Genomic DNA, 25,290 nt, shown 5'->3' with positions numbered 1-25,290 from the left:
TCTTTAGGATAGGAATGGCATTAGATCATAAAGATCATCTCTATGGCCGTTATGGTTTTAATCTGGCGATGTATAGAAATAATGGTCTGCGGCTGTCAGAGCTATAACAAGGTATATATACTCATCATTTACACGTGCTATAATATCGCAACACTCAAATGATAGCAGAAATTTGTCTTGTGGTATAGCAATGAAGGGTGTATGAAGTACAACATTCTTCGTGACAAAGACGGGCATTTTTTTTTCATCATCCCTTTCACTCCTTTAATTATACTTAATAAATATGAAAGATTACCGTTGCCTATTGGTAAATGCTGAGGGCTCGAATACTTTTTTTTATAGTCAGATCGTTAAATGAATCTATACGCCTGTGATGCATTGAATTATAATCCTTATATATATGTATGTATTCTTATTGCAATGATAAAAGGTGAATTTACAGATTTACAGATTTACAAATTTTACAGTGTTTTATGACTATGGTTATGTTGAGCGGTTGGACGATGAACGGGAGAGATAGGCCTGTTTGTTTGTTGTCTCTAACCAAATGAAATAACACAAGGCCCTTCCAATACTTGCGATTTGCTCTCTTTCTGGCTCTCTGTACATTTTAGCTACATTTCTAGGCTCCCGGTTTACCACCCATCCCTTGATCAGCACCCCTTGATCTATTTGTAGATGAATCATAAAATCCATATATCTTGCGCTGTACAAAAACATATGTCGACGGTCCCTCTCCCGGATTTCTTTGACAATGTTCCCTTTTGTGCTTGCTATCATATCTAGCGCAGAGTTCCAGTCGAGTCGCAAGCACAAAATGCTTTTCATATTACTATCCACCTCGGTTATGTCTGTTCTCTCAAACTTGGACATGAGTTTGATAAGGATGGAATACTGCTCTTCCAAAAAGGCTTCGTCCTTTTGATGGTCGATCTTGAAAGAATACAGCTTCCTCCAATCGTCAGAGCGTTTGCAGTAAAAAGTGACCTATAGTAACCAAAGTATCATTAAGCGTTTTGAGCATATACAATATTTCTTTTAGATAGCTATGTACTACCTCTGAGACAATCGCATCGATTCTTCTTCGTGCGTTATGTATTATATCTTCTTGTGAGTGATCCTTTTCTGGGTGAAGCATGTCATAAGGAAGATTTGATGACGATCCTTTTTGATTAACTTCAGCTATATTCTTGGGTGTAGTTGATCCCTGATAAATAACCAGAATAAAGTATTCCAGAAGAATCTTGGAAGACTGTGGTGTCTGTTCATTTGATAAAGACTTGCTGTTATCAGAAAGTCCCGAATCATTCACAGGACATATAATTAATGTGTATCTCCAATTTGCGTCTTTGTCATCATCTTGTGATGAAAATGAAATGCCACTACTAGATACAGACACCCCCACAGATACATGATCGGATAGTATGTTGGACAGTCCATGAAGTGGTGAATTACGGAATAAGCATCCAAAGAACAAGTTGGTCGATGTTTCAGACTCAAACTCATAAAAACCGTGCACAAGTCGATTTTGGGAATATGTTGCAGGAGTGAGGTTGAGTATAGAGAATTTGCGGATCACATCCAAGATATTCAGATCAGGCGGTACAGAGTCCTGAGGCGATTCGAGTGTTTTCTGAATATGTCGTAAATGAAAATCATATACAAAAGAGTTGACATGTACGAGCTGCTTAAGTCGCCCCGAGCTTTCTTCAAATCGTTTTAAGTTTTCCTTTTTTGTACTTCGACTTTCATGGCGGAATCTACTATAGCCGAGTCGTCCATATTGTCGGTGAAGTGAGTAAAGAGTCACCGAGACAAATCCGCTGGTCAGACTGACTTCGCAGATAATCGATCCACCCTCCAAAACCCGTAGTAGATAAGTCGGTGGATACTCAATACTAAGATTTTTGGCGACATTAAATACAGAAGGCTTTACTGTGTCTTCTGCCGTACCATCAGAGTTTGTGAGGTCTACTAGTTGCATATCTATTCCTTCGAGGTATTTTGCGTACTCCGACATCAAAGAGCTTGCTAATCTTTTGTACCATTCTGTCGTAATTTGTTTGTTTGGCGACCCTTCCTCACCAGAATTCCACTCTTCATCAGGATTGATAAATAGTAACGGTGTTCTACAGAAATGAAGCATCCTCGATGACCGCAAAATCATTCCAATCTCTGAAGATGTCATTTTATCTGTGTATCCAACCTCTGTTTTTGACTCCACGTATCGTTTTCTCCATTTAAGATGAACCTGAAGAGCCTTTTGATGAACGGTCTGTATCCGTGTGCTCTTCAAATAAGTTTCCAAAAATGGTTGGCCATGTCTTCTCAGCACATCTCTGTCTCTTCCGGTTGGAGTATCAGCTACTGAATCTGCAATTGATCCATCGAGGACACTGTCCAGCTCTGAACATGGATAAGTAATTGACTGCAACTTGTTGTTAGTCTATTATATTTGCTTTCTCTGAACCTATTGTCTAACTAAGCTTACATCACTTCTGGTACTATCAATTCCATCGTTGGAAAGAATTGTAGGATTTGCAATAATGTCTTTAAGATCAGAAGTACTCTGCAATACTGTAGTACTATTTCCTGTATTACGTCGCAAGGATCTTGTCGAGCTAGAATTGTCATTCTTGGCAGAAATTTCGGATTGTCTTGTTTTTTTCTGTTGCTGTTTTGGTGACCCAATATGACCACTAGCTGGGATCGCAGAAAGAAAATTGGTGGAGCTATTCAAAGACGTTGATAGCCCAGGAAGTGCATTTGATAAAGTAGCATATTCCTCAACAACCTTACTCATAGGCTCAGAATGGTGAAAAAGCCCCATCTTCTGGTGTAGAATATTAGACAGAATACTGTTTCGAACCTCTTGGCGGGCTGCCATTTGGGTTATCCCATTAATAATATCCAAGCTTGCAGCATCAGGCCAATTATAAGTGTACGTAGAAAGGCGATCAGTGTCAACAATCATTACAAGGAAGCAGTGCTTTACTGGATCGGATTTTTGAAATTCATGGCCTTTAGCATTGCTTCCTGATATTGATCTTGCTGCACTAGATGTTCTTGAGTTTTCATATGTTCCTCTGTCATCTAGCCTTAAAAGCTTTTTGTTGCCATTAAAACCTGCTGCGGATGATGTATTTGAACTTCTTCGTGAGCGCCCACGGTGACTAGAGTTTTCGCTAGTTGCACTAGTACGACGGTCTATTTCGTAAGTCTTTGGTGCACAGCCTAGCCGTTCAACAAGCTCATTAAGACCACTGATTGCTACAAGCTGAACATTTGTTTGAAGCATTTGTCTGTGGGGGTAGTGCGAGCTTCTGTATAGCTCCCACTTTTCATTCGGCTTCGGCTTAGTTTCACCTTTGAATACGTCGTTTTGAACAGAAGTCCATGCAACAGTTGGTCTTAAGGATATATCCAACTTTCGGAGCTCAGAGTCGAGGTATCCAATTAACTCGTCCATGCACCATGGTGTTGTTTGTACAGATTGATCAAATGAGCACACCGTGGGGCTTTTCCACTCAGCTGCCTTTTGAAGAATGTATGTAATAGATTCAATAAACCGTTTACGCATACCATCTCCAAGACGCCATCTTTTATGAGAGGTAAGCGCTCGCTGCAATGCCCCCGATTCTGACAGAGCAGCCGTCGTACTAAGGTTGACAGTCTTCTCGATGAAATAGTCACAAAGGGCGTGTTGATAACAATCGCATATATACTGCATTAAAGAGCTGCTATCGACTACACCAGTAACCCAAATGTCAATCCAGATACAATAATACGATTGATCTTCTCCGATTTCCTGGAGATCTTCCTCTAAGCAATGGCGGATAGCGTCTAGGTTATAATGTGTTCCATATGAATCGTCCGTCGGAACAAAATCTACAGGGTTTCCACTAGAGTCTAATAATGTGATACAAATTCCAGCTAGGCCTTGACCAGAAGAAAGCTCCAATGGTGTTGATGCCCCAGGAACTCGTTTTGTGCAATTGTAATAAAAACAGTATTCACTAGATTGAAACTCTTGCATATTATCGGTATTCCTGAAACAATTGGTTAATTTTTATTATGTATATGTAAATTCTAGTCTACTGTACTTACTTATCCGATGTTCCTTTGCCTTTTTGTTGGATTCCATAGCCAATATTTGGGTGGAAAAGATTTTCATGATAGCCTTCGACAGCCTCAGATACAATCGGACCGGTAAATGGCTTAATATTGTCAGTGCCAAGTGTCTGCTTAAAGAAGCGCATAAGTGTGTATGGTTTGAGCACAAGAGATGGAACACGCAAAGCTTTTCGGTTCGTAGGTGTTTTTTCAAACGGCAAAATAAATTTAACATCCTAAAATTACGACTCATATTAATTTTCTTATTTGGTGAATCTAATACTAGGTCTTCTCACACTTACCGCTAATGTCGGCTTCGTCGTAGGATTCCGAGAAAAGAACTGCTGTACTTCATTTAAAGTAATGTGCGACACTATTCGGTTTTCGATAAGGTTTACAAATTCTTTCTCTACCCATATAGGTAAGTCAACACCATGAACCTCTAAGAGCAGCTCTTTTAATTCGGTAGACTTCATCACGGGTGCCTTGTTTCTAGGAGATGGCGGTGGTTTTCTTCCAAACTCCTGTTTAATAGACCCCGTACTACTAGTAAAGATACTGTCCTCTGTATTTTGTCTTGTTGCTGGAGATATGTGTGCGTTGCTAAGTTTGCTGGCTTTGTCCAAGTCATCATTGGAGCTTGGATTGGTCTTTTCGTATATCTTACAATATACGATAGAATCATCACGCTCGATTACAAACATATGAGGTCTGTTGGTAACCGTGAAAAGCCGTAAAACATCAGACGTGAGATACTTTAAAGTTGTGTTTGGCTGTAGTCTCCAATGTAAAGGAAATCTTTTCGTAAACAGAACAGGACATTCAAACTGCCCTGGTTTAAACTTGTCGTGTGAGAGCAGTGTCTTTGAGTTGTCGTGTATAGGGCTATTAGAATCCTGATCATCTGAGTCGTCCGAATCGGAAAACTGATCACTCTCGTCTGAAGAAGGTTCTTCAAGGAATTTACTTTATAAAGAAATGGTATTAAGATTGTATACATACATGTATATTACACGCCATATTACCTGCATATACGTGTTTCTTGTAGGCTTTCCAACAACATGATTTGGTTAGTTCTGTGCTGGATTTGGGTGATATCATTTTTAACACGTTGTAAAAACTCGGCACGATCGATAAGTGTATGGAACTTTGAATAAAAGTATATTTGAACATAATTATCCTTTGGTACCAGGATAAGCCAATAGAGTGGCCTAGAATGGAATGGAATAAACTTTTCGCTTTCAAGGGTGCCTTCCTCTACAACAATATTAGGTCCGATACTTATTCCTAATCCATCACATAAGTCATCAATCACTTCATCTTCTCTGAGCGTATCAGGTCGGTCTTCTGGAGATTCGGTATATTCTTGCTCGCCATGACTCGCAGGTGATGTATCGGTAGATGAACTGGATTTTTGGCGCATACTGTAAATCTTTTCTTCACTGACATAAAAGTAATCGTTTACACGGCGAAGAGAGTAGGTTGTAGAGCCATCTTTACTCTTCAGCAGCTCATCCATGAATCTGCGCCGACTTTCGGCCCAATTTTTAACAAAGTGAAATGGTACTGTAGTTGATGTTGGGAAATCTACAAAAGGATTTCCTTGCCCAAGCTGGTACTCCACATACTCCAAGATAGGTCTCGTAATTATGTCTGCTTTCAATAGGCCGTGTATTGTTTCTTCTGTGAGCAACCATCTTATCCGAGCTTCTGTTTCTGCTAAAGCTCCTTGTTGATCTTGATTGAGCATCCAAAAACAAGCAGGCTGTGAATTCATCGATTCTATTAATGATCTATAAAGTGAATGAAAGTCAATACCTAGTTAACAACAGCAGAATAAGGAGCTAACTTACTCTCTAATAGGTGGTACTGAGGATATTGCAGTTGTATAGTTTAAATCATCGGACGGTGGTATATTTAAACATACAAATCGCAAATACACAGATACGTTCCCTGAATCTAGTGGTGCGGATTTGGCACTGATCGCAAGATTTTCAAAGTTAAACGGTGTTCCATCTTTAAAGTTTCCTAAATATGATGTTGGTAGAAAAGATATCGGGATTGTTATACTTTTATCCGATGTATTTCCTTTTTCTGAAAATACTTCATAAGAGCATTCGAGGCGTATAAGCAATGGTATTTGAGCAAAGGCAATCAAATCTATTAGAGAAGATATTTTTTCTTCGATAGAGCCTTGGTTCTGTGTGTGTGTTGCAAATTTGGTCATCGTAGGCTTGTAGTAAAACAAATCTGTAGGCTGCTCGCTTATTGTTCGAACTGGTTCAAAATAATGGCGAAATATGGCCGCGAACCTGGCTTGTATATTTCGTTCCCGGTAATCCCTTGAAATTTGTAAAGTCTAATCAGTAAATCAAAAATAAAAATGTTCATTAAACTCTTAGCATACCAGTCTCCAGGATCACGCTTTTGTAGTGTAGAAATGTTCACAAATTCTGTGATATCGATACTCATGACGGATTCATTGCATATTTCCAGCACTTTCGAAAGGTCGTCGTCAATAACAGGGAATCCACTCAAAAGACATGTATAAAATGACTTTACAAAGCTCTTTGAATAAGCATGCATAATATCTTGGGCCACTCGAAGTGACTTTTCTGATATCTGAGCTTGTCCAGAGCAGCTAGAAAAATTTCCTTGGATAATTTGTGGTCTTATTGTCTCTCCAAGTCCATCTGGTTGATGGATCAAATAATCTATATTTGTCATTGTTACATCGTCATCAAAATTCAAGCTTTCGATACGTGATCTATTCGCTTCATCTAATGGACTGCTGAATAGTAATGTGCTGCTTGTCGGGCGCATAGGCTTTTGACGTGTGCATTCGAATATAAAGTAGTCTACAAACATATCGTCCTTATCAATCTCTAAATCACCTGCTTCAGTTGAAGCAGAACTGTCTGATAATGCTGAAAGTCCTGATACAATTGCATCTAGACTTGGTAGGAGAACGACAACAAAAGAACGTTCATCGAATGTTTTTACAAAGCAACGTAGTTTCTGAAGGTTTGGAGTCATCCTCACTCCTGATAGGTGATGGTTGGTTGCTTTGTTTAATGCTTTTTGTAGTTCTCGCCAAAAATTCTTCCTTTTGTTGTGGTGCGACATGACGATCTCACCATCTGTGATTCTTTCCATAGAATTCTCGATATAATAATGCATGAGGGCATAATTTTGTGCTTTTGGATTTAGACGTGCAATCGCTTCCTTGCTACGGCTCAACACTGGATCTGGGCGTGGACACAGCTCCTTAGTTGCACTATACTTTGTAGGTAGTGATAGTGTGCTCGCAGGACTAGTTGGTAATCGTCCACTATGTATGGTAGATCTCACTCCATTACTCAACTGTGGGCCGTGTTTCTCGACATTATATACCGATCCATTGTCACTTAGTTCAGCAGAGGTCGAGAATTCTGAGTTAAAAGGAAAACTATCATCAATAAATGACTCAGAGTCGTCTTGTTGGACGATCACTTGTGTCTTGTATATTGGACACTTGAAAGAGGTTACGACAAACTTATTGTTCCGTAACACATACGATATATCAAACAAATGAGGCAGTCTCATTACAACAGTGTCTTCGTCCATGTTTTGGGTATCGTTGCTTGCATCTCGTTTATCTTTAAAGTCGCCTTTTCCCTTTGATCTTCCAATCGCGTGCATTTGATCAAAAGTAACGAGTTGAGATATTGTTTTCCTGTCTGGATCCACAGTCCATTTCTTCACAAGTTCGTATTGGTTAAATGCTAGAGTTCCGCTAGGCTCAATCCAAAGCTCTGTTGTTATTCTCCCGTTATCGGCATCCTTCCAAATAAAATATTGAATTGCGCACAGAGACTCTCGGCCATCCCGATTTGGAAGGGATATTTCCTGGTAGAAATGAGTGCTGTCTGGGAATGGTGATACTAGTTTATATCCCTGGGAAAAATTTGAATACGAATAGTCATTAAAACATCGTATATACTTTGCATGTGTTCCGACTAGCGTACCTGATCTAGGCGAGCTTGGCATAGGAATTGAAACGCAAGATCGTGAATCGGCATCATTCGATTTTCTTTATGAAATTGGTCTTGGTGGTTGTCTGTTTGCCATGACCATGCCATATGCTGAAGATAATCTCGAACAATGTATTCACCCGTTAACCACATCGCAACAGGAAGATACCATGCTTTCGATCGACAGATATTTTCGTTTTGTCTTCTGTTTGTTTCTTTTCTATCATTCAGGTTTGGTTCTGATCCACTCGGAGCTCCGTTTTGAAAATGCTTTGGATCTCGCATCAATAGACTAGAGAAAGGTCTTTGGCATATTTTGTTGCAAGACACATTTGTCTTTTCCGAAGATTTTAGTAACATGACGATGTTATCAAAGGTTCGTCGTCTTGCCAATACATCCACATTAAAAAATAAGATTCTTAAAGATATAAGTCTCCCATATTCTTGCCGTACTCGTAATTCGCAAAAAGAAGGGGGATATTCAACGTTCACAGAAAAATAATCCTTTGAATTTTCGTCATGAGATGGACTAACCAGCAATCCGTGTATAAAATTGACAAATGTACCGTCTGTACTCTCAAAATCTGCCCATCCTCTTATCACTTCTTTTAAAGAAAGAATTGCTTTCATAATCTCATCCTCGACATTTAAGGCGAAGTCTTGGTTGTAGGTTGATGTAAATCTTGGCGACATGTAAGGTGATACGTCTCCAATCAACAAGTCCAAGCAATTATAATCATACCAGCAGCGCGTGCGGCTTCTGTGTTCTGCTGCATTGATTTTTTCCCAAAACGTCTGAAAAGCTTCTAGAAAAGCGCTACGTCGCAGAGAATTTTCATAACGCGGAGACAGTTGTGGAGCCAACTTAGTAGTATCTCCAGTTGTCCAATTAGAGAGAAATTTGCTATTGAATCCAATGATAGTTTTCAATGTTTCGTCACCCTCAAAGATATTAATGAGATATGACTTGAGTTTCTCAATTTTAGCATATGCTGGGGCAGCATAGGATTCGCCAAAGTATATCGAGCCAGTTACTACACCCATCATCTGCGCTCGACGACGGAATACATCCCAGTTTTGAAGCATATGTGCAAATCCTGTGTCTGTCCGGACCAAAATCTCTGCTCTTGGTATTTTTGCTCGAGAAAATATTCCACTTGAAAGCAACAGCGTTTCGCCGTTTAAGCTTCCAGGTGTACCAATTACTGAAGGAAGCCATGTAGCGCGGATTCTGTACTCAATCGTAACATTAGGCTGCCAATATAGTACCATACTGATCTGTATCCGTTCTTTCTTGACAGAGTCAAAATCTAATGCTCCTAGGTTATTTATTCCGGGGCTCGACTTAGTCGTTACGTTTCCATTATCAAATGTAACCGATTGTAGTGAAAATCCTTCTCTGGCTCTTGCAGCTATAATATGTGAAAACTCTGCTGGCAAAAGATATTCTCGGTATTTTAAAAGTCTCCAATCGTTTTCTGGTGGATTTGCGTTGGGATCCCAAGGGAAGTTATGTTTCGCTGATATTTCCCTGCCAATCTCTACGCCGGATGCTCCTGACAGATCTCGCAAATTATTCTTATGGTCTTGATTGTCGCAAGACTGGGACTGATAATCATATCCGTGCTTTGACAGATATGTTTCTCTGAAGAGGAATCTTTGGTGATAACCATTTGGCGAAGGGCATTTTGTATCAGCAGATGGTACAATTTGTATAGCTTCATAAGCGTCCTTTCCAGATTCTGAATTCTGTCTGCTAGTTCTGTCTGTCGCACTAGATTTCTGGATATCGGAGTCTCTTATTTCTTCACAATCCTCTGAAAACATAAAAGTGCCTCCTGTCGCACGAGATAAGAAACGTAGAATCTCATTGTCTGGTAAAAACCCAAAATTTCTGCCAGGAATAAAACTATCCTTGTAGCCAATTTGCACTATATGACATGTAACATCTTCTCCTGCAAATTGTTGCACAAAAGTATTATCGTGAACGTTGGATTTCATCGCTCCGTCTGTGATTAATATGAGTTGTGGTCTTCCTTCTTGAGGTAGCAAGCTCAGAGCAAAATATCCAGCATGCAGAATCCTGGAGATATTTGCACCGGATTTCCCGATTCCCCACACTTCCTTTTTAGACGCATAGTAAGAGGGCTCTTCTTTCTTTATGCCTGGTTTCTGCTGATCAGTCTTGCTCCGCCTTGGAGCTTCGTGATCTGTACCTTGTGCTATACCTATATTTGACGGTAGTGAAGTTGCGTCCAGCACTTCTCCACTAACATCAAGGTTGTATCCCATATTAGGGCGCCTGCGCTTTAAAAGCTTTCTGAAGCTTGTTGTGTCTTCTTGGAAGGATTGGAACTCTGCATACAGCTTGTCAATTATGTGGTCAATATTCTGGGTGGTTATTATTGCGTTTTGCATAAAGACACGCATAGTTGGGTGTGCTACAAGCATTGGGATAATATTAACATTTGATGCAAATTGGGAGCAGTCCGCCATGACAGTCAAACAGAGCGACGGCCGTATCTTTCGTACATATGTTTGTTATTAATTATGTATTTTGGGAGTTTTAGTATCGATCATTAGGATAATTAAAAAAAAGACTTACGATTGCTTTTTCTTCGTCAGAAATTTGCAAAGAAAAGGGCTGAACAAGACCTTTCAAAGAATCGCGCATACTGCATAGTGCGAAATGTTACACAAGAGTTAGATTTTTTTGGTGAAATTATCGGTGGAACTTACGTTTTAAATACAACAGATATCAAAAGATCTGCATTAGTATTCCCAACTGTTGCTAGACTTGAGCTTAGATCGATTATGTAAACAAGCCGATATTCTTTATGCAGTGTCATTATTTGTGTTCTCGGGGTTATTATGTACACTGGCTCTGAAGTCTGAATGGTAGAGGTTGAGCTTCTTTTGGGTAATTTGCTCGCGGGTACTGAAGTCTCACTTCGATGATTTAATACATCTGATATATACAAAATTTTCAATTGATGAGCTGGCATATCGATATGTACCTTGAGTACCTTTTCCATAAGTGTTTTTACTTTCAGGCCTCCATATACGCCTTCGGTTTCGTGATAGGTATAAGATATCCATTGCCTGTATTAGTTTTGTTAATTGGTTTTTTTTTAAAAAAAAAGTGTTTTATAAATGTGTTACAAGTTTTTGTATAATATATATATATCTTCCTTACCTCACATTTTTTTCTTGTGAATGGTTGGAATAAGTTCTTCAAGAGCCATTGTGTGTATTCATTTTTTGTGCAAAGCCGTGCATTTTTTAGTAGAAAAATTGCCGTCTTTGCCTCTACAAGCTGATTTATTGATAACGGTCAGTATTGTACCTGTTGAGTTTTTTTATGCGCCTACAGGAACATTGCTGTTTATGAGATCGACATCATGCTCATTCCTTACCCGTGCCTCTTCTGAGATTTCTGTGTTCAATGGCCGTTTAGGCGCGGCTTGCTTGTCATTATATGACATGAGTAATGTAGTAATCTAGTAGCAGTCCAACAGAAAGTGTCATTGGCGAACTTTTGTGGAAAGCTAGTAAGAATTTTAAGTACACCACGTGATAAGACGGCTGTTGGTACTTCGTTTTTAAAGAGCCCCTTTGTTCAAAGTTGATTCTTCTCTTCTTCCTTATTTCATTTTCCTACAGGTTTTCCAACATATGAAAAATAACTCTTCACTCTCTAGTGTACCGAAGAATGTAAGACCCTGTTCAGTATATCATACACATAACTATCCTGTCGTTGTCAATCATGTTGGCTAAGTAAATAAATAAATATGTATAAACATACATGCATATATACATACAGGTGTTTATTCTTCCAACAGCGGTTGATACTCCATTATCTTCCTTCTGGATAACTGTACACCAGGTAGACGAATTCTCTCTTCTGAGACTTCAGGGCCCAGAAAATCAGCTGTTTAAATCACTCTTGAATACTCTGGCAAGTGTGTAAGTAATTATTGTAATAATGCGGTAATAATGTGTCTATAAAGCTTAATTTGTTTTTAATAATAATTATTTTTATTTCTGCTCAGCTTTGACTCCAAACAACCACCTCACAAGATATTATTTAAGCGAGGAGAGAACGCGGTACCCTTACAGATAGCAGTATCTGAGTCTGAAAAAACAATCGAGGCAGCGTGGCAGTGGATTCAAGAAAACATAGTACCTGAACTAAGAAAAATAAATGATCCTTTTGACAAAGAAAGCTGGGTTGTAGAGCAGATTACAATGATTGTTGGAAATACAAAAGGTATTTATAGACTTGCGGACTAGGTTTTTTATTTTGAAACTATGCTCAGCTATATAAAAAATGCGTGTATAGACATGAGTGCTGATGAGCTATCAACGGACGAAAAATTACGAAATGCCTCTAGAATGTTTCGCCAAACATTTCCTATTCCTGTATCAGAAAGGCTTGTGAGCTGTATGTCCTGTGTCCCTTTTATTGATGACATTTAAAGTCTTGATTTTAATTTTAATTTTTTTCAAAAAAAAAAAAAAGATTATTCGTGCGCTTGCAATAGTCGTCAAGGCAGACTCTACATTGCTGAAAATTATTTGGGATTTTATTCCTTCCTTTTGGGTGTAGAAACCAAGATCCTGATTGAGCTTAGGGATATACAAGAACTAACAAAGGAAAACTCTAAACGGAACCTTATTCCGGATAGTATACGCATAGTTACCAAGAACGAAGAGGAGGTAGGATATATTTAAACGAAAGCAACAATATTTTTTTGTTTCTAACATTATGTTTAGTTTTTCTTTAGTAATATGTTCAATAGAGATGAAGTAAGTATAATACGTACATGGTATCGAGATTTTTATTGAGGACTAACATATGACTCCAAGGCATATGATCTTATCGTACAGCTGATCGAGCAATCTATACAGCGTTTACTGAAGAGTTCAAGAAGTGATATTCCGGGACAGTCTGATGATTTGAAGCCAGATGTATCGGTAACCAACATGAGCAAAGCCATCAGAGTACGAAATTCAGAATCAAATATCCAAAGTATTGCTCTCAAGGATGATCTGGTCAACCAAAGAAAGCATAGGAATCTACGACTACGGTTCAGATTACCACCTACAGAAGAATTGAGAGATTCGGTCGATGTATCATACACCCTTCGCTCCGCAGTATATTCATCGGACAATCCTCACAGCTCAAAAAATACTCGGGAAAAGCGTTATTTCGGTAAACTATACATGTCCCAGACGTTTGTAGCATTTGAGGCGCTAGAAAAACGAGTGCCACCTCAGCAGCACCAGTCTGTGTGTTTGTTTGCCTTACCACTTTACACTATAAGAAGGTTTGAACGAATCAACGAACGTTCATATATATCAGCAATTTCTCTCACAACATGGCATGGAATGGAGCATACGTTTGAATTTAGAGTAAGCCTTTTTCTTTTTTTTTTGTTCAGACATTTAACTGTATTATCTAAATCTAAATACATGTTTATGTGGGTGTGTACTTATATATATATATGTATATATATGTATATAATAGGCTCACAAAACTACATGCGAGAACTTTTGTGATGCTTTAAAGGGCAATCTTAATGAGCAGATACCATCTATAAAAGCGCTCAAGCATTTCATAGCCGATTATGAATCCGAACATATCCTGCGAGTTAAAACCATCGAAGATTTCTCTTCTGTACTCCCAACCACTCATGGTTTAGGGCTAAAGTTTGGGTACCCAGATGAGGTTGATACATCGATGGATATATTAAAAATCAGGCAATGGAGAGACTATTTTTCAGGTAAATGTAGCTATATATATATACTGTTAGAAAAAGAAAAAATAAACGCTTTACATCATTAAAACCTACTGACACAAATATATGATAGCATATGGGCGTAATCTCACAATGTTGCAGATACCAAAGCTCAGTGAGCTAGTTAGAAGTGGCCTTCCGAATATCTTGCGAGGAGAGATTTGGGAAGTCAGTTCGGGAGCAATCTATAGACGCTTCGACAACAAAGAGGAATACAAAGACATTCTAAAAATGCATAAGGACCGTACATCTCTTTCAACTCATGAGATTGAAAAAGATTTGCATAGGTAAGAGAAATAAAACAATCGTATCCCCCTTTTTACACATCAAGCTTTTTTTTGTTTTGTTTAAGAAAAGGAACTAAACGTACCTTCATATAGATCACTCCCTGAATATGTAGCTTATCAAACACCTGATGGCATTGACAGACTGCGTCGAGTTCTAATTGCATATTCATGGAAGCATCCTGAATTGGGTTATTGTCAAGCAATGAATATTGTGGTAGCTGCCATGCTGATGTAAATATATATATATATATATATGTGTGTGTGTGTGTACACTGTATGTCAAATGGTACTAAGCACATATTATTTATACATAGTTACATGAGTGAAGAGAGTGCATTCTGGGCACTAGAAATATTGGTAGAGGGGATGCTTCCTGGGTATTATAGGTATTTATTATGAAGTAATTTGATGGTGTTATTGACTCTAATGTATAAAAAACGTTAGTACATCTATGTATGGTGCTGTGTTGGATCAAATTGTCCTTGAAGAGTTTGTAGAGCAAACTATGCCCGAGTTGAAATTACACTTGAAAAAGATTGATATACAACTATCAGTAGCGTCACTTCCTTGGTTCCTTACTCTTTATATCAACTCAATGCCTTTGCATTACGCTTCTCATGTATTGGATTGTCTATTTTTGGATGGTCCCAAGGTTCTCTTCAAGATAGGGTAAGATAAACGGGTGTATGACATTACAGTTAGAAAAAATGAAAAACTGATATACTTAATAATTATATTTATTATAGTCTTGGTATGTGTTCTCCGTAAACAGGAAAAAAGAAAGCGAATAAGATCATTTTAGAAAAAATATCTACCTTGTTTATATTAACAGCTTGCTTTATTTTATTCTATTATATTATATTCCTTGTAGCCATTCTCAAGACTAATGAAGAAGCAATTATGGCAGCTGAGGACGATGCTGAACTATTGACTATTATCAAAAAGTACTTTGCTACACTTAATACAGCAGCAAGTGATGACATAGATTCTGGTAAAGATAAAAACAAAAGAATATCGGTACGTTTGAAAAAAACAATAGTAGGGAGGATATTATTTGGCTTCTCATCAACTAATCGTATTAAATTATTATTATTTTCAGAAATTCAGACAGCTCATGAAGATCGCCGTAAGTACAATTTTTATGTCGGTTATAATATGGAGCGTATAAACCTCACTAATATTATAAAAACACTTTTGATAAATGATTTATCGTCAGTACGAAAATTTTTCGGTTGTAACAAATGAAACCATTATTGAACTTCGCAGAAAGAATCAACTAAAGATTGTCGGCGGCATCGAATCATTTACCAAACGGTCCACTATGCGAAAACTGAAAGATACAGCTCAGTTTAACAAGGAAGAAATATCAATTATTTATGATCATTTCTTTGGTGCAATCTACTATGCAAGAGACAATGAGAATACAGGTGGAAATACAATGGATCGAGATACTTTTCGTAAAATGTTGAAAAGCATGGCTAGCTGGGAAGGTCCCGAGATCAACGATGACTCTCCACAAGCAGATTTTGTACGTGCCACAGGGAAAAGTTTCGTCAACAGATTGTACGATTGTTTCCAAAAAGATAAAACAAAGGGACTTAATTTTCAAGATGTCGTTACTGGACTGGGTGCTATCATGCATGGGGTAAAGCTTAATAAATGCATATATCAGATATAAAATTTTTCTTTGCTTCTTTTTTTTTGAACAATCCATTGGTGGGTTTATGCTAATCGATTTATTTATATTCTTGTAGGATTTTATGTCTCATGTAGACTTCTTCTTTGATATGTACGACCATGACAAGGATAGCATATTAGTAAACTCTGATATTGCCAGCATGGGTTGTGAGATATTTTGGCTTTTGATACAGCTCGGAACCGTGAAAGAACTCGCGTGGGAAGCTGTTGACAATCTGTTTTTGCTTAGTTTGGAACAGACTTCCGCCGATGCGTTCAGTGAAGACACGGTATTAGAATGGAAGTCAAAGTTTCAGATCGCAGAAGGCGCCTTCTCTATAATGGAAGACCAAAACATCACACATCTCACCGATGCATTCCTGGCTGAAAGTACACCTCTAATTGAACTCCCTCTCCCAATATTCCGTATGGTAGCCTTAACCAACGTGTGCCTTGAAGCGTTCTTCCAATCAGGTTTCTCTACGAGTATCAAGCTGGAAAAGGTTGCGAGCGAGAGACAAAAGAGCCTGGGTAAAGAACTCTTTGAAACTCTGTTTGCTGAAGGCAAGAAACTTGCAAACAACATGGCCCAAGCACATAATCACAGACCATCCATATCCATCCAAAAACCTGATTCTCAAAACAATACCCCCGAGCCAGTGGAAGACTTCTTTTAAATAGCACGTTATATATTTTTTTATTTTTGTTTTTTTATGTGTTTTTGTTTTCTTCTGTTTGGTTTGAATTCATACATACAAGGAAATAAGTAAAGAAAGTCTAATTACTGGTGTCTACAATAACAAATGTGCTTCGTTTTGTGTGTGATTTTGGTTCGGCGGCGGCGGCTCTGCTAGCAGATTGGAAAGCAAACTCACTTTCCTCTCTTGCGATTGCCTGATTTTCAAGCTCTTTGAAAACCTCGCGGTTCAACGCCTTGGCAGCATCCTTGATGAAGAAAAAGAAAGGCAAAAGGTTAATTGTCTGTTAACGCCTAATAAATGAAATATAAAATGAGACTTGCTTCTGGTGCAAAGACAGCATCCTCCTCCAGAGTCTTAAACTTGGGTTTGCCAACGTTGGGGAATACATCAACCAAAGGCTCGTTAATAGAAACCTGGGCTAAATCTGCGCCCATGAGTTGTTCCATACTCTTTGCAAACTTCTTTTGCAGAGCAATTCCCTAGCGTCAAAAAAAAAAGAATAAAAATAACATCCATTAAAACCTTTTATAATCTTTCCTAAAAATCTCAATTCTCGACCTATTATTGCTATGACTTTTATGTTTGAGTTTTTTTTTGTGCTTTACATTAGCTGTCATTTCTTTCTCGGCGTTTTTGAGTTTGAGCACAGCGTCTACGCGCTTCAATGAAAGTCCAAACTTGGTGGCAAGCTTACGAATGGTCCAGTTTTCGGGATCGGATACATAGACATCGTAAATCTCTTGACGACGTGCATCAGTGAGAGGAGGTCTAGGTTGGAAAAGAGGGTTGTTGGGGAAAGGCTAAACAAGAAAAATAGAAGGGGGAGTAGTAGAAAGAGAGGAAAGAAGAGGATCGAAATAAGGATGAGTTAAGGTACACACGTTTTGCTGTCAAAGTCTCCGTACCGTCGGGCCCAAATAATTGGTGGTTCCAAGCGAGGGGCGAGAGAATCTTGCGCCCTGACCACGAACCCAGTCATGGAATCGTCGTCTTCTACGGGAGGTCTTCAAGGGCTCTTCTTCGATAGCTGGGGCAGCTTCAGACTCTGAGGAATCTTCAGTAGCTTTTGTTGGTTCATCGTTGAAGCATTGGGCTGTGTTGGAGAAAAGTCTTTGGCTGGCCCAGGCTGCGCCAGTGCGTGCTGTCAGGGGAGTGGTGATGCCCTGGACGAGGCTGGTTGCGGAACGAAGCATTCGAGAGGTCTGTATGGCGTTGTTCCCTGAACCCTCCCTTGCTTCAACCTCTGTTTTTGTGTTGATAAAAGTCACGCCGAACTGTGACAGCTTTGAATTTCAAGCTTTTATGTGGATATTTTATTCACCGCACATACTTCCCCTGGTTGTGAGCTCCTCTCTTTTTTTTTAATTAAGGGTTTGTGTGTATGTGCCTATGCAAAGGTACATACAATGCTTATATATGTGACTGTACTTATATTCCTGATTTTATTTTTATTGTGATTGATATTGATATTGGTGTTATCGCATTTATCGTTATATTTTTATTATTAATATTATTATTATTTCTCATCTATTATGCTTGAGCTTTCTTTTTGGATTCTTTGAGGAGGCACTGGAAAAGTGGTTCAGATAACTTGAAAATACCACAAGACGTCACCAAACGGTGAGTTGGCATGGCTTCAAAAGTATTTGGCTGGATTACGCCATCTTTTATCAATACACTTCCAATAATATCTTCGGGAAAAGGGATTCGACCCCACGGAGGAGGGTTTCTTTCATCAGCAACATGTAGCCAACTTTTGTGAGAGAAAAGAAAATAAATAAATGGATCAATTGAGTCAAATATTTGTAGTATATAAATATATGTATATACTATATGCGTTACCCTTCTTTTTGCCACTCGGCTAGACCTTTTAGCGCATTATCGTTGATATTGTGGATATTGTCTTTCAACACTTTTGTCATAAATTGAACAAATTGATTATTGTCCACGAAGCTTTTTGGATCCAGGGTTGTCTGTTCAGGTGTCCATCCAATAATAAGATCTGGATGATCAAATACACTTGTCTTGTCTGGCAGATCTGAGCTGGGTAAGAAAGATAGTGCATACTTTAGGTTAGATGGTGTTGTAGTACGGCTCTCTGGGATACGATAAACATGGACTCTTGGAGATGCTAATTACGGGATTTACAATTATATAATAATAACAACATGTAAGTTTACATTCTTCAAGTCATGAGGTAAAAAAAAATACAAGAAAAAAACCCACTCACCAGGATGTACGCTACTACTAACTTGATTGTTGGCCCTTGTCGTGGCTGAGAATTCGCGAGTGAATGTGAAGCATCGTCCAAGGAGACGCGCACTGATCTTGTGATTTGACTGTATAATAAAGGTGGCCATTTAAATAGTTCGTTTACGCGTAAGAAAAACGGAGTCAGGAAATCATGGACTCTCATGGATAAAATAAAATAAAGTCGTTCTCAGCAAAAAATAAAAATAAGAATAAGAATTGAAAACGCATATTCAGATACATACATATATGTATATAGAAAATGCAAAGTAGCTCTCTCAAGAGGATTTGTATTACGGATTCATTTTTCTTTTGTTACAAATTTTAGATAAGTAGTATGTGAATATTAATGAGATTCTATTTTATAACAGCATCTTTAGCAGTGATTTAACTTTTAATTTATCTAAAGCCGAACACCGTCACTTTAGCTAAAGAAAAGGTGACTTTTCCCAGCAGCTCAATTTATCTTTTTTTTTTTTTCTTTAAATAAATTTTGAGAGCTTTTTCATCAAGCATTTTCATCTTGTTAAATTTAACAAAAAGATAAAAGGAGTCTATCTTTTTTATTTAAAGTGAGACGAGGTAGACAGGTTGTTCCCATTGAGATAGTTTAAGAAGCAATAACCACACTATGCGAAGAAAGAAAAAACTATTCGTCTAAGTTTATTTAAATATTTTATTCTTATAAATATTTGATATAAAAACAAAATCGAAAATTTTGGCTCAACCAAAGTAGCAATAATAACACTTATCCGGTTTAGTTTCTTCTTTCTTTCTTTAATAATTTGTATATAGTCATCTTCTAACATTTATGATTATATTTCTTGCTGATGTTTTTTATATGTTTTTTATACTGCTATCAATTTTAAGTATTCACTACCCACTTATACCACCTGTTTGTGTAATCGTATAAACCCCTTTTAAATTTCTGTAGTTGTCTTGATAGCCAAAAGTTTTCTTGTGTAAATCCAAATTCTATATAGTATGTCATTTGATCCCTGGCTTTACTTCTCTACTGTTTATTTCATTTGGGTGCACAATTATATCGTGAGTAACCTGTGCGAGAGTAATTCATGAACTTGTTTTAAAAATATAGAGACTAAATGTAAGTCATATGTAGAGTATCTTCCTTTTTTTAAAAAAGATAAAGAAGTGAAGTTAAAGTAGATTACTAAAGATGCTCTTACACATTAATTGTAATACATAATAACTAAACTTTCTGTAGTAAAGGTTTACATAAAACTTGAGGGGAGGGGAGGAAATCTGTTTCTAAAAAGTATGTTAATTATTTATTAATTTATTCTTTATATATGTCTAGAAATTCATTACAAAAAGTATCTGTGCACCAGATATAGAGCAGCAAAGGTACAAAGATTAAGAGAGGAAAATTGAATAGTAAGAAAAAGAAAGCCTTTATCGATTGATATATTAAACATATAACATTATATCTCTTTAGTAAATAAGACTCACAGTATCTACTTTTTCTAATATTGAGATACTAATCCAAAATCAATCACAATTGCAATGCAGTATAATATTTAAATAAAATTATAATTGGAATAAGAGGGTCAATTATTTGTTATAAAGTAATAATAAAAATAAAATAAAATAAAATAATTAATTTGAATTTCAAATGTCAAGTTTTTCTGGCAGATTGCAGGGCATTTTTGGAACTCAAACTGTCTAAGCTGTTTTTAGTAATTTAAAAACACCGGGAGCGTAGCAATTTCGTGAGGCTAGCAGTTCTCGTACACAAAAAATGCGGTGGTGTTTCAATATTTTGTTTCTCCTAATGTCGTATAATAAAAAAAGCAAGATTTTCTCACTTCGGAATAAGAAGCTTACTTTAGAAAAAATCTTACTAAACTGTCTATTTTTATGTGCTACAAAGAAAGTAGCAAAAAAAGGTCGGCAAGTGAAAATTAAATAATGGGATTTCACATATAATATTGCACTTTGATATGTGAGTATATCTGTTTTTTTTTTAAATAAATAAAAAATAACTATATCAATTTATTTATTTTTGTCTTATATATAATGTAGAGCTAGTTAATCATTTAATAGAAGTAAAAAAATGATATGGTATTTACTACTTTGCTTTTATTTTTTTATTATCAAGCGTTGAGGATTTTTCAGGATTTCTGTGGGCACTCATTTTTAATGATCGACGCTGGAATAACGACCAATATTTCAAGTCCCTACCCGAAATAATTATTTCTTTTCAATGAAGGTCACTATAATTTTTTTTTGTATATGTTATATACAGCCTAATAAAAACTTTATTAAAAATTCGGTTTTTTTACACACGTCTGAAAAATAATAGTCGTTACACGCCGCCTTCTTCTAAGAGCATCCACAGCGGTTTATCTAAACCTGGACCCACTTTTTTTTGTTCGAATGGTTTAGTGAAGCGCCGAATTTAGATATCAGTTAGATAATCGTCTAAAAAGTTGGTTAAAGGATTTATTTAGACAGCCCACTGTGGATAAAAAAAATCTAAATTTTCTATCTAAGTTTACATATTCGGTGAGTTCACATGAACTGCTGTGGATGCTCTTATACAGTGCAAACCAACTATTTCACAGCATAGATTTGAACCATAAAGAATTCTAAAAGTAGCAGATATAAGCACTATTCTTTTGTCTTTTTAATAAATAACACTCTTACAGTATCTGCTTCTTCTAGAATAGAGATACCAGCCCAAAGTCAATTCCGATTACCTTAATTGCAATACAATATAATATTAAAATGGAGTTATGATTGAAATAAGAGGGTTAAATACTAGTTAATTGATAATAGTAACCTCAAAAACTAATTGAAAACTTACAATAAAACAAAAATAAAATTAAAATAAAATAATTAATTAATTCAAATTTCAAATATCATCTCTTTTCAACTGTCCAGTCTTTTTGGCAAATTTCAGGGCATCTTTGGAACTCAGTTATTTTGAGAATTTTTTAGTGCTCAAAAACCTGGGAGTGTGGCAATTCTGTGAGGTTAGAAATTTTCGTCCACAAAAAAATTACCGGTTGTATCTCAATATTTTGTTTCTCCTAATGTCGTATAATCAAAAAAACAGAAAATTTCCACTTCGGAATTAGACGCTTACTTTAGAAAAAAATCCTACTAAACTGTCTATTTCTCATATGCTACAAATAAAGTAGCAAAAGTAGCAAAAAAAAGGTCGGCAAATGAAAATTAAATAATTGGATTTCACATAGAATATTGCACTTTGATGTGTGTGCTTGTTTTTTTTTTGCTTTTTTATTAATAGAAAAAATTATGTCATTTTGACTTGGTTTTATACTATCATAATGCAGAACTAGTAAATATTTAAAAAAGAGGGGGGTTTATTTTATGCACTTTGTTGGGGTGGGGAACCCAAGGTTGCGATGAAGTCTATAGCTAATATCAATATAGTCTGGCTCATTATCTGCCGTAATGATACCATGTCTCATCATAAAATCAATTGCAACTAGAAATGAATAAAGGATCGATTAAAATAATGCATAACTATTAGATTTAACATATATACAAAACTCCGTCCCGAGCACTTTTGTATAATGTCTAACTTACCCAAGGCACAATTAGGCTTCCATTCATTGTCGAGAATAGACTTCTTGACTTTGTCAAGAGACCATAAATAAAAGCAATCAACTTCACCATCTTGGGGTTTTGGTAAAACTCCACTAGGAAGTTCCAAATCAAAGACATACCTATTTAAAATATATACATATAATTTGGTAAATTATCAATTATATCTCTCTTCCTTTGTTTTCTTTTTTTCATAATATAGCAGACTAAGCGTGAGTATTACTTACTGAGTCTCTGGCTGAAGTCCGGCGCTGGTATATGTATAGTACGTTACACACCCCACACTGGAAGCCTACACAAAATAGCATTGTTTAATTACCATACTTTAATATATATATATATATTTGAAAGAAAACTAAGGTTGTTAAATAGATGATGAGATATCTTTACCTTCTCAGAAATCTCTCTTGGAATACTAGCTTCTTCATCACATTCTTTGACAATAGTTTCTTTGGTCGAATAAGTGTATGCAATTCCACCTGCAACCTATTAAATAATTGTTCATGCATAAGAAAAAATCTGTGCTAACACACACACACCCACACAAACATATATATATATATATATTGATACTTGCACAATTGTCGAGCAGGCCAGGCCAGGTAGGCTTTGTGAGAGCACGTCTAGCTACCCACATCTTAATTGATCCATCCTTTTCGGTTACATAGGCATTAAGATGGACACCAAAAGTAGAAATTCCAAACAAGGCACTTGCAGCTCTCTCAATAACAAATGCAAGGTTGTCTTCTCTCGCAGAGTTTCCATACACAGGATAAAGTTCATTTCTCCAGCCTTGGTATCATAAACAGATGTTAAGATATAGTGAGCATCTTTTGTGAATATTCATTTAATTGTGTTTACCAGCAAGTGCAGTAAAAGTTTTTTCTTTACGCCACAAGTCCATCATTGTCTTGATTACTTCTGTGCGCTTCTCAACCGAGTCAACCCAAGGAGCGAAGGTGACATTGTTTTCAATGACAAATGGAGGTAAAGACTGAGCAGAATTGTAAATGCGCAATTGGGCCATTACATCCGGAAGGATGTTTCCAATCACACGCGATTCATGACACAATGGGGTATAATTGTGTATGGTCTCAGTGCTGGAGATGTCACGTTGATAAGGGAACTTGTCGACATTGCTGACGACCTCAAGGAGGTTTGAGAAGGCCATTGAAGAGAAACAGAGTATGTAGTGTATATATGTCTGGGATTCAAAAAAAATGAGATAGATAGAGCCTCGAGTTGTACCTGGTAATAATCTATTTTTTTTTGTTAAAAAAAAAAAGACAAGAACAAGTGCGATTATGGTGTGGTTCCACCAATTGTGTATGTGTGTTTTTTTTTTAACACCAAAAACAAAAGGAAAAAAGAAGAAGAAAGCAAGATTGGTTTATTGGATCATGGCTTATTTTCGTTTTAGCATGATAATATTTTTATGTTTTTTGACTAGCAAAATTTACTTGAAGAAGTATTGGAATAATTTTGAGATTTCCGTGGTTAATGAAAGACAATTGTTAGTTAAGTATACATACTTTTTATATGTGAATACGAGTTTTTCTTTTCTGGACGTTTCCAAATATGGTAGGATAATTTAGACAGTTAAGCCACCTTGTGTGACTTTAGGTGTTTCCATGAAAAAATATAATCTGTTTTTTAAATTGACTAACAAAAAAAAAACCTTCAAAGTCGAGTATCCTCTTTATTCCTTTTTCTTTTCCTCTTCTTCTCCTTTTCTTTCTTTCTATATATACTTTTTTCTCTTTAAGACAAGAAAAGATGTCCAAGCTCCACATCAGGTAAAGCTTAGCTGGAATTATGGAGCAGTAATTGAATTACCATACTACTGTATTCCTTCAAATCAAATCAAATGAAAAGTGAAACGTCAAAGAGAGAGCGAGAGAGAAAGAGAGAGAATAAGAGAAAGAAAAAAGATAATGAAGAGGAAGGAGAGAAATAAGGACGACATTATAAGAGACATAAAGAAGCATTTGATTTTGTTTATAAATAAATATTCATATGTATTTTCTTTTGCATAAGTTATAACCAAATTCACAACTCTATCCGTAAGGCCGTTGAGAATCACAAGATTAATGAAGAGTTCCAGCCTGACCTCATGATTGCTATTGGTGGTGGTGGCTTTATCCCTGCCCGTATGTTGCGTACCTTTTTGAAGAAGCACAATAACCGTAACATTCCTATCCAGGCCATCGGTCTGTCTCTGTATGAGGAAATTGAGATTGCCCAGGCCAACAACTTAAATACCGAACCTCAGGTCACAAAGACCCAGTGGTTGAACTTTGGTGCCTCTCACTCTGAAATTTCCCTCTTGGGCCGCAATATCCTCATTGTTGATGAGGTAGATGATACCCGCCAGACTCTGGGCTTTGCTGTCGAGGAGCTTGTCAAGGATATCCAGACCGAGGAAATCCGCCATGGCATGCAGCCCGGAGAATCGAACACCAAGATTGGTATCTTTGTCCTTCACAACAAGGAGAAGCCCAAGAAGAGACAGTTGCCTCCCAGCATCATGAAGAACTACTTTGCTGCTGTTGAGATGCCCGACCAGTGGTTGGTCTATCCCTGGGATGCTGTTGATATTGATGAGCACACCGAACAGTCAAAAAAACTTACTGCCAACGAACAGTAAAAGACTAAAAAAAAACATTTCAAATTCAAAATAGAAATAGAAAAAAAAACAAAAACAAAAAACAAAAAATCAACTCATTTATTTTCATACCTTCTTTTAACTTGAATGTATTTTGTCCTATTTCATTCATTCATATTTTTCATTCATATTCTTTTTTCCCATTCATGAAAGAAAGTTGGTTTCCATTATTATTACTATTATTATTAT

At 36.9% G+C, this 25,290-nt stretch overlaps 6 protein-coding genes across 6 annotated transcripts; 3 read left to right on the top strand and 3 right to left on the bottom strand.

Moving 5' to 3' along the window:
• Window positions 1-375: 375 nt before the first annotated feature.
• On the bottom strand, window positions 376-11,371 carry PHYBLDRAFT_179496 (hypothetical protein; the record flags this gene model as incomplete). The annotated part of the gene is made up of 12 exons (XM_018438155.1): window positions 376-987; window positions 1,058-2,428; window positions 2,492-4,049; window positions 4,108-4,349; window positions 4,416-5,079; window positions 5,139-5,906; window positions 5,967-6,455; window positions 6,521-8,049; window positions 8,121-10,649; window positions 10,732-10,801; window positions 10,866-11,228; window positions 11,328-11,371. The coding sequence occupies 12 exons, from the start codon at window positions 11,369-11,371 to the stop codon at window positions 484-486; spliced, it is 10,131 nt and encodes a 3,376-aa protein (XP_018296291.1). The 3' UTR covers window positions 376-483.
• Window positions 11,372-11,776: 405 nt separating this feature from the next.
• PHYBLDRAFT_157503 (hypothetical protein) lies at window positions 11,777-12,647 on the top strand. The gene is made up of 4 exons (XM_018433627.1): window positions 11,777-11,840; window positions 11,950-12,092; window positions 12,179-12,396; window positions 12,469-12,647. The coding sequence occupies exons 1-4, from the start codon at window positions 11,802-11,804 to the stop codon at window positions 12,603-12,605; spliced, it is 537 nt and encodes a 178-aa protein (XP_018296290.1). The 5' UTR covers window positions 11,777-11,801; the 3' UTR covers window positions 12,606-12,647.
• Window positions 12,648-13,334: 687 nt separating this feature from the next.
• Window positions 13,335-17,795, top strand: PHYBLDRAFT_121840 (hypothetical protein). Its single transcript, XM_018428834.1, has 14 exons — window positions 13,335-13,541; window positions 13,657-13,912; window positions 14,001-14,214; window positions 14,308-14,445; window positions 14,529-14,600; window positions 14,659-14,883; window positions 14,961-14,965; window positions 15,086-15,231; window positions 15,314-15,340; window positions 15,431-15,859; window positions 15,969-16,836; window positions 16,913-17,071; window positions 17,198-17,392; window positions 17,498-17,795. The coding sequence occupies exons 1-11, from the start codon at window positions 13,353-13,355 to the stop codon at window positions 16,566-16,568; spliced, it is 2,301 nt and encodes a 766-aa protein (XP_018296289.1). The 5' UTR covers window positions 13,335-13,352; the 3' UTR covers window positions 16,569-16,836; window positions 16,913-17,071; window positions 17,198-17,392; window positions 17,498-17,795.
• A 327-nt stretch (window positions 17,796-18,122) lies between these two features.
• Window positions 18,123-18,896, bottom strand: PHYBLDRAFT_71708 (hypothetical protein; the record flags this gene model as incomplete). The annotated part of the gene is made up of 3 exons (XM_018442527.1): window positions 18,123-18,345; window positions 18,435-18,723; window positions 18,845-18,896. The coding sequence occupies 3 exons, from the start codon at window positions 18,894-18,896 to the stop codon at window positions 18,123-18,125; spliced, it is 564 nt and encodes a 187-aa protein (XP_018296288.1).
• A 3,296-nt stretch (window positions 18,897-22,192) lies between these two features.
• On the bottom strand, window positions 22,193-23,607 carry PHYBLDRAFT_154342 (hypothetical protein; the record flags this gene model as incomplete). Its single annotated transcript, XM_018433314.1, has 6 exons — window positions 22,193-22,317; window positions 22,419-22,558; window positions 22,664-22,728; window positions 22,827-22,922; window positions 23,014-23,228; window positions 23,298-23,607. 6 exons carry the CDS (start codon window positions 23,605-23,607, stop codon window positions 22,193-22,195), a joined length of 951 nt encoding a protein of 316 aa, XP_018296287.1.
• A 605-nt stretch (window positions 23,608-24,212) lies between these two features.
• PHYBLDRAFT_163361 (hypothetical protein) lies at window positions 24,213-25,083 on the top strand (the record flags this gene model as incomplete). Its single annotated transcript, XM_018434779.1, has 2 exons — window positions 24,213-24,232; window positions 24,474-25,083. The coding sequence occupies 2 exons, from the start codon at window positions 24,213-24,215 to the stop codon at window positions 25,081-25,083; spliced, it is 630 nt and encodes a 209-aa protein (XP_018296286.1).
• Between the last annotated feature and the right edge of the window lie 207 nt (window positions 25,084-25,290).

Source organism: Phycomyces blakesleeanus (assembly GCF_001638985.1).
Source record: "Phycomyces blakesleeanus NRRL 1555(-) unplaced genomic scaffold PHYBLscaffold_3, whole genome shotgun sequence".
Classification (NCBI taxonomy): domain Eukaryota; kingdom Fungi; phylum Mucoromycota; class Mucoromycetes; order Mucorales; family Phycomycetaceae; genus Phycomyces; species Phycomyces blakesleeanus.
The sequence above is the reverse complement of the archived record's forward strand: the minus strand, read 5'-3'. Positions and strand labels throughout refer to the sequence as shown.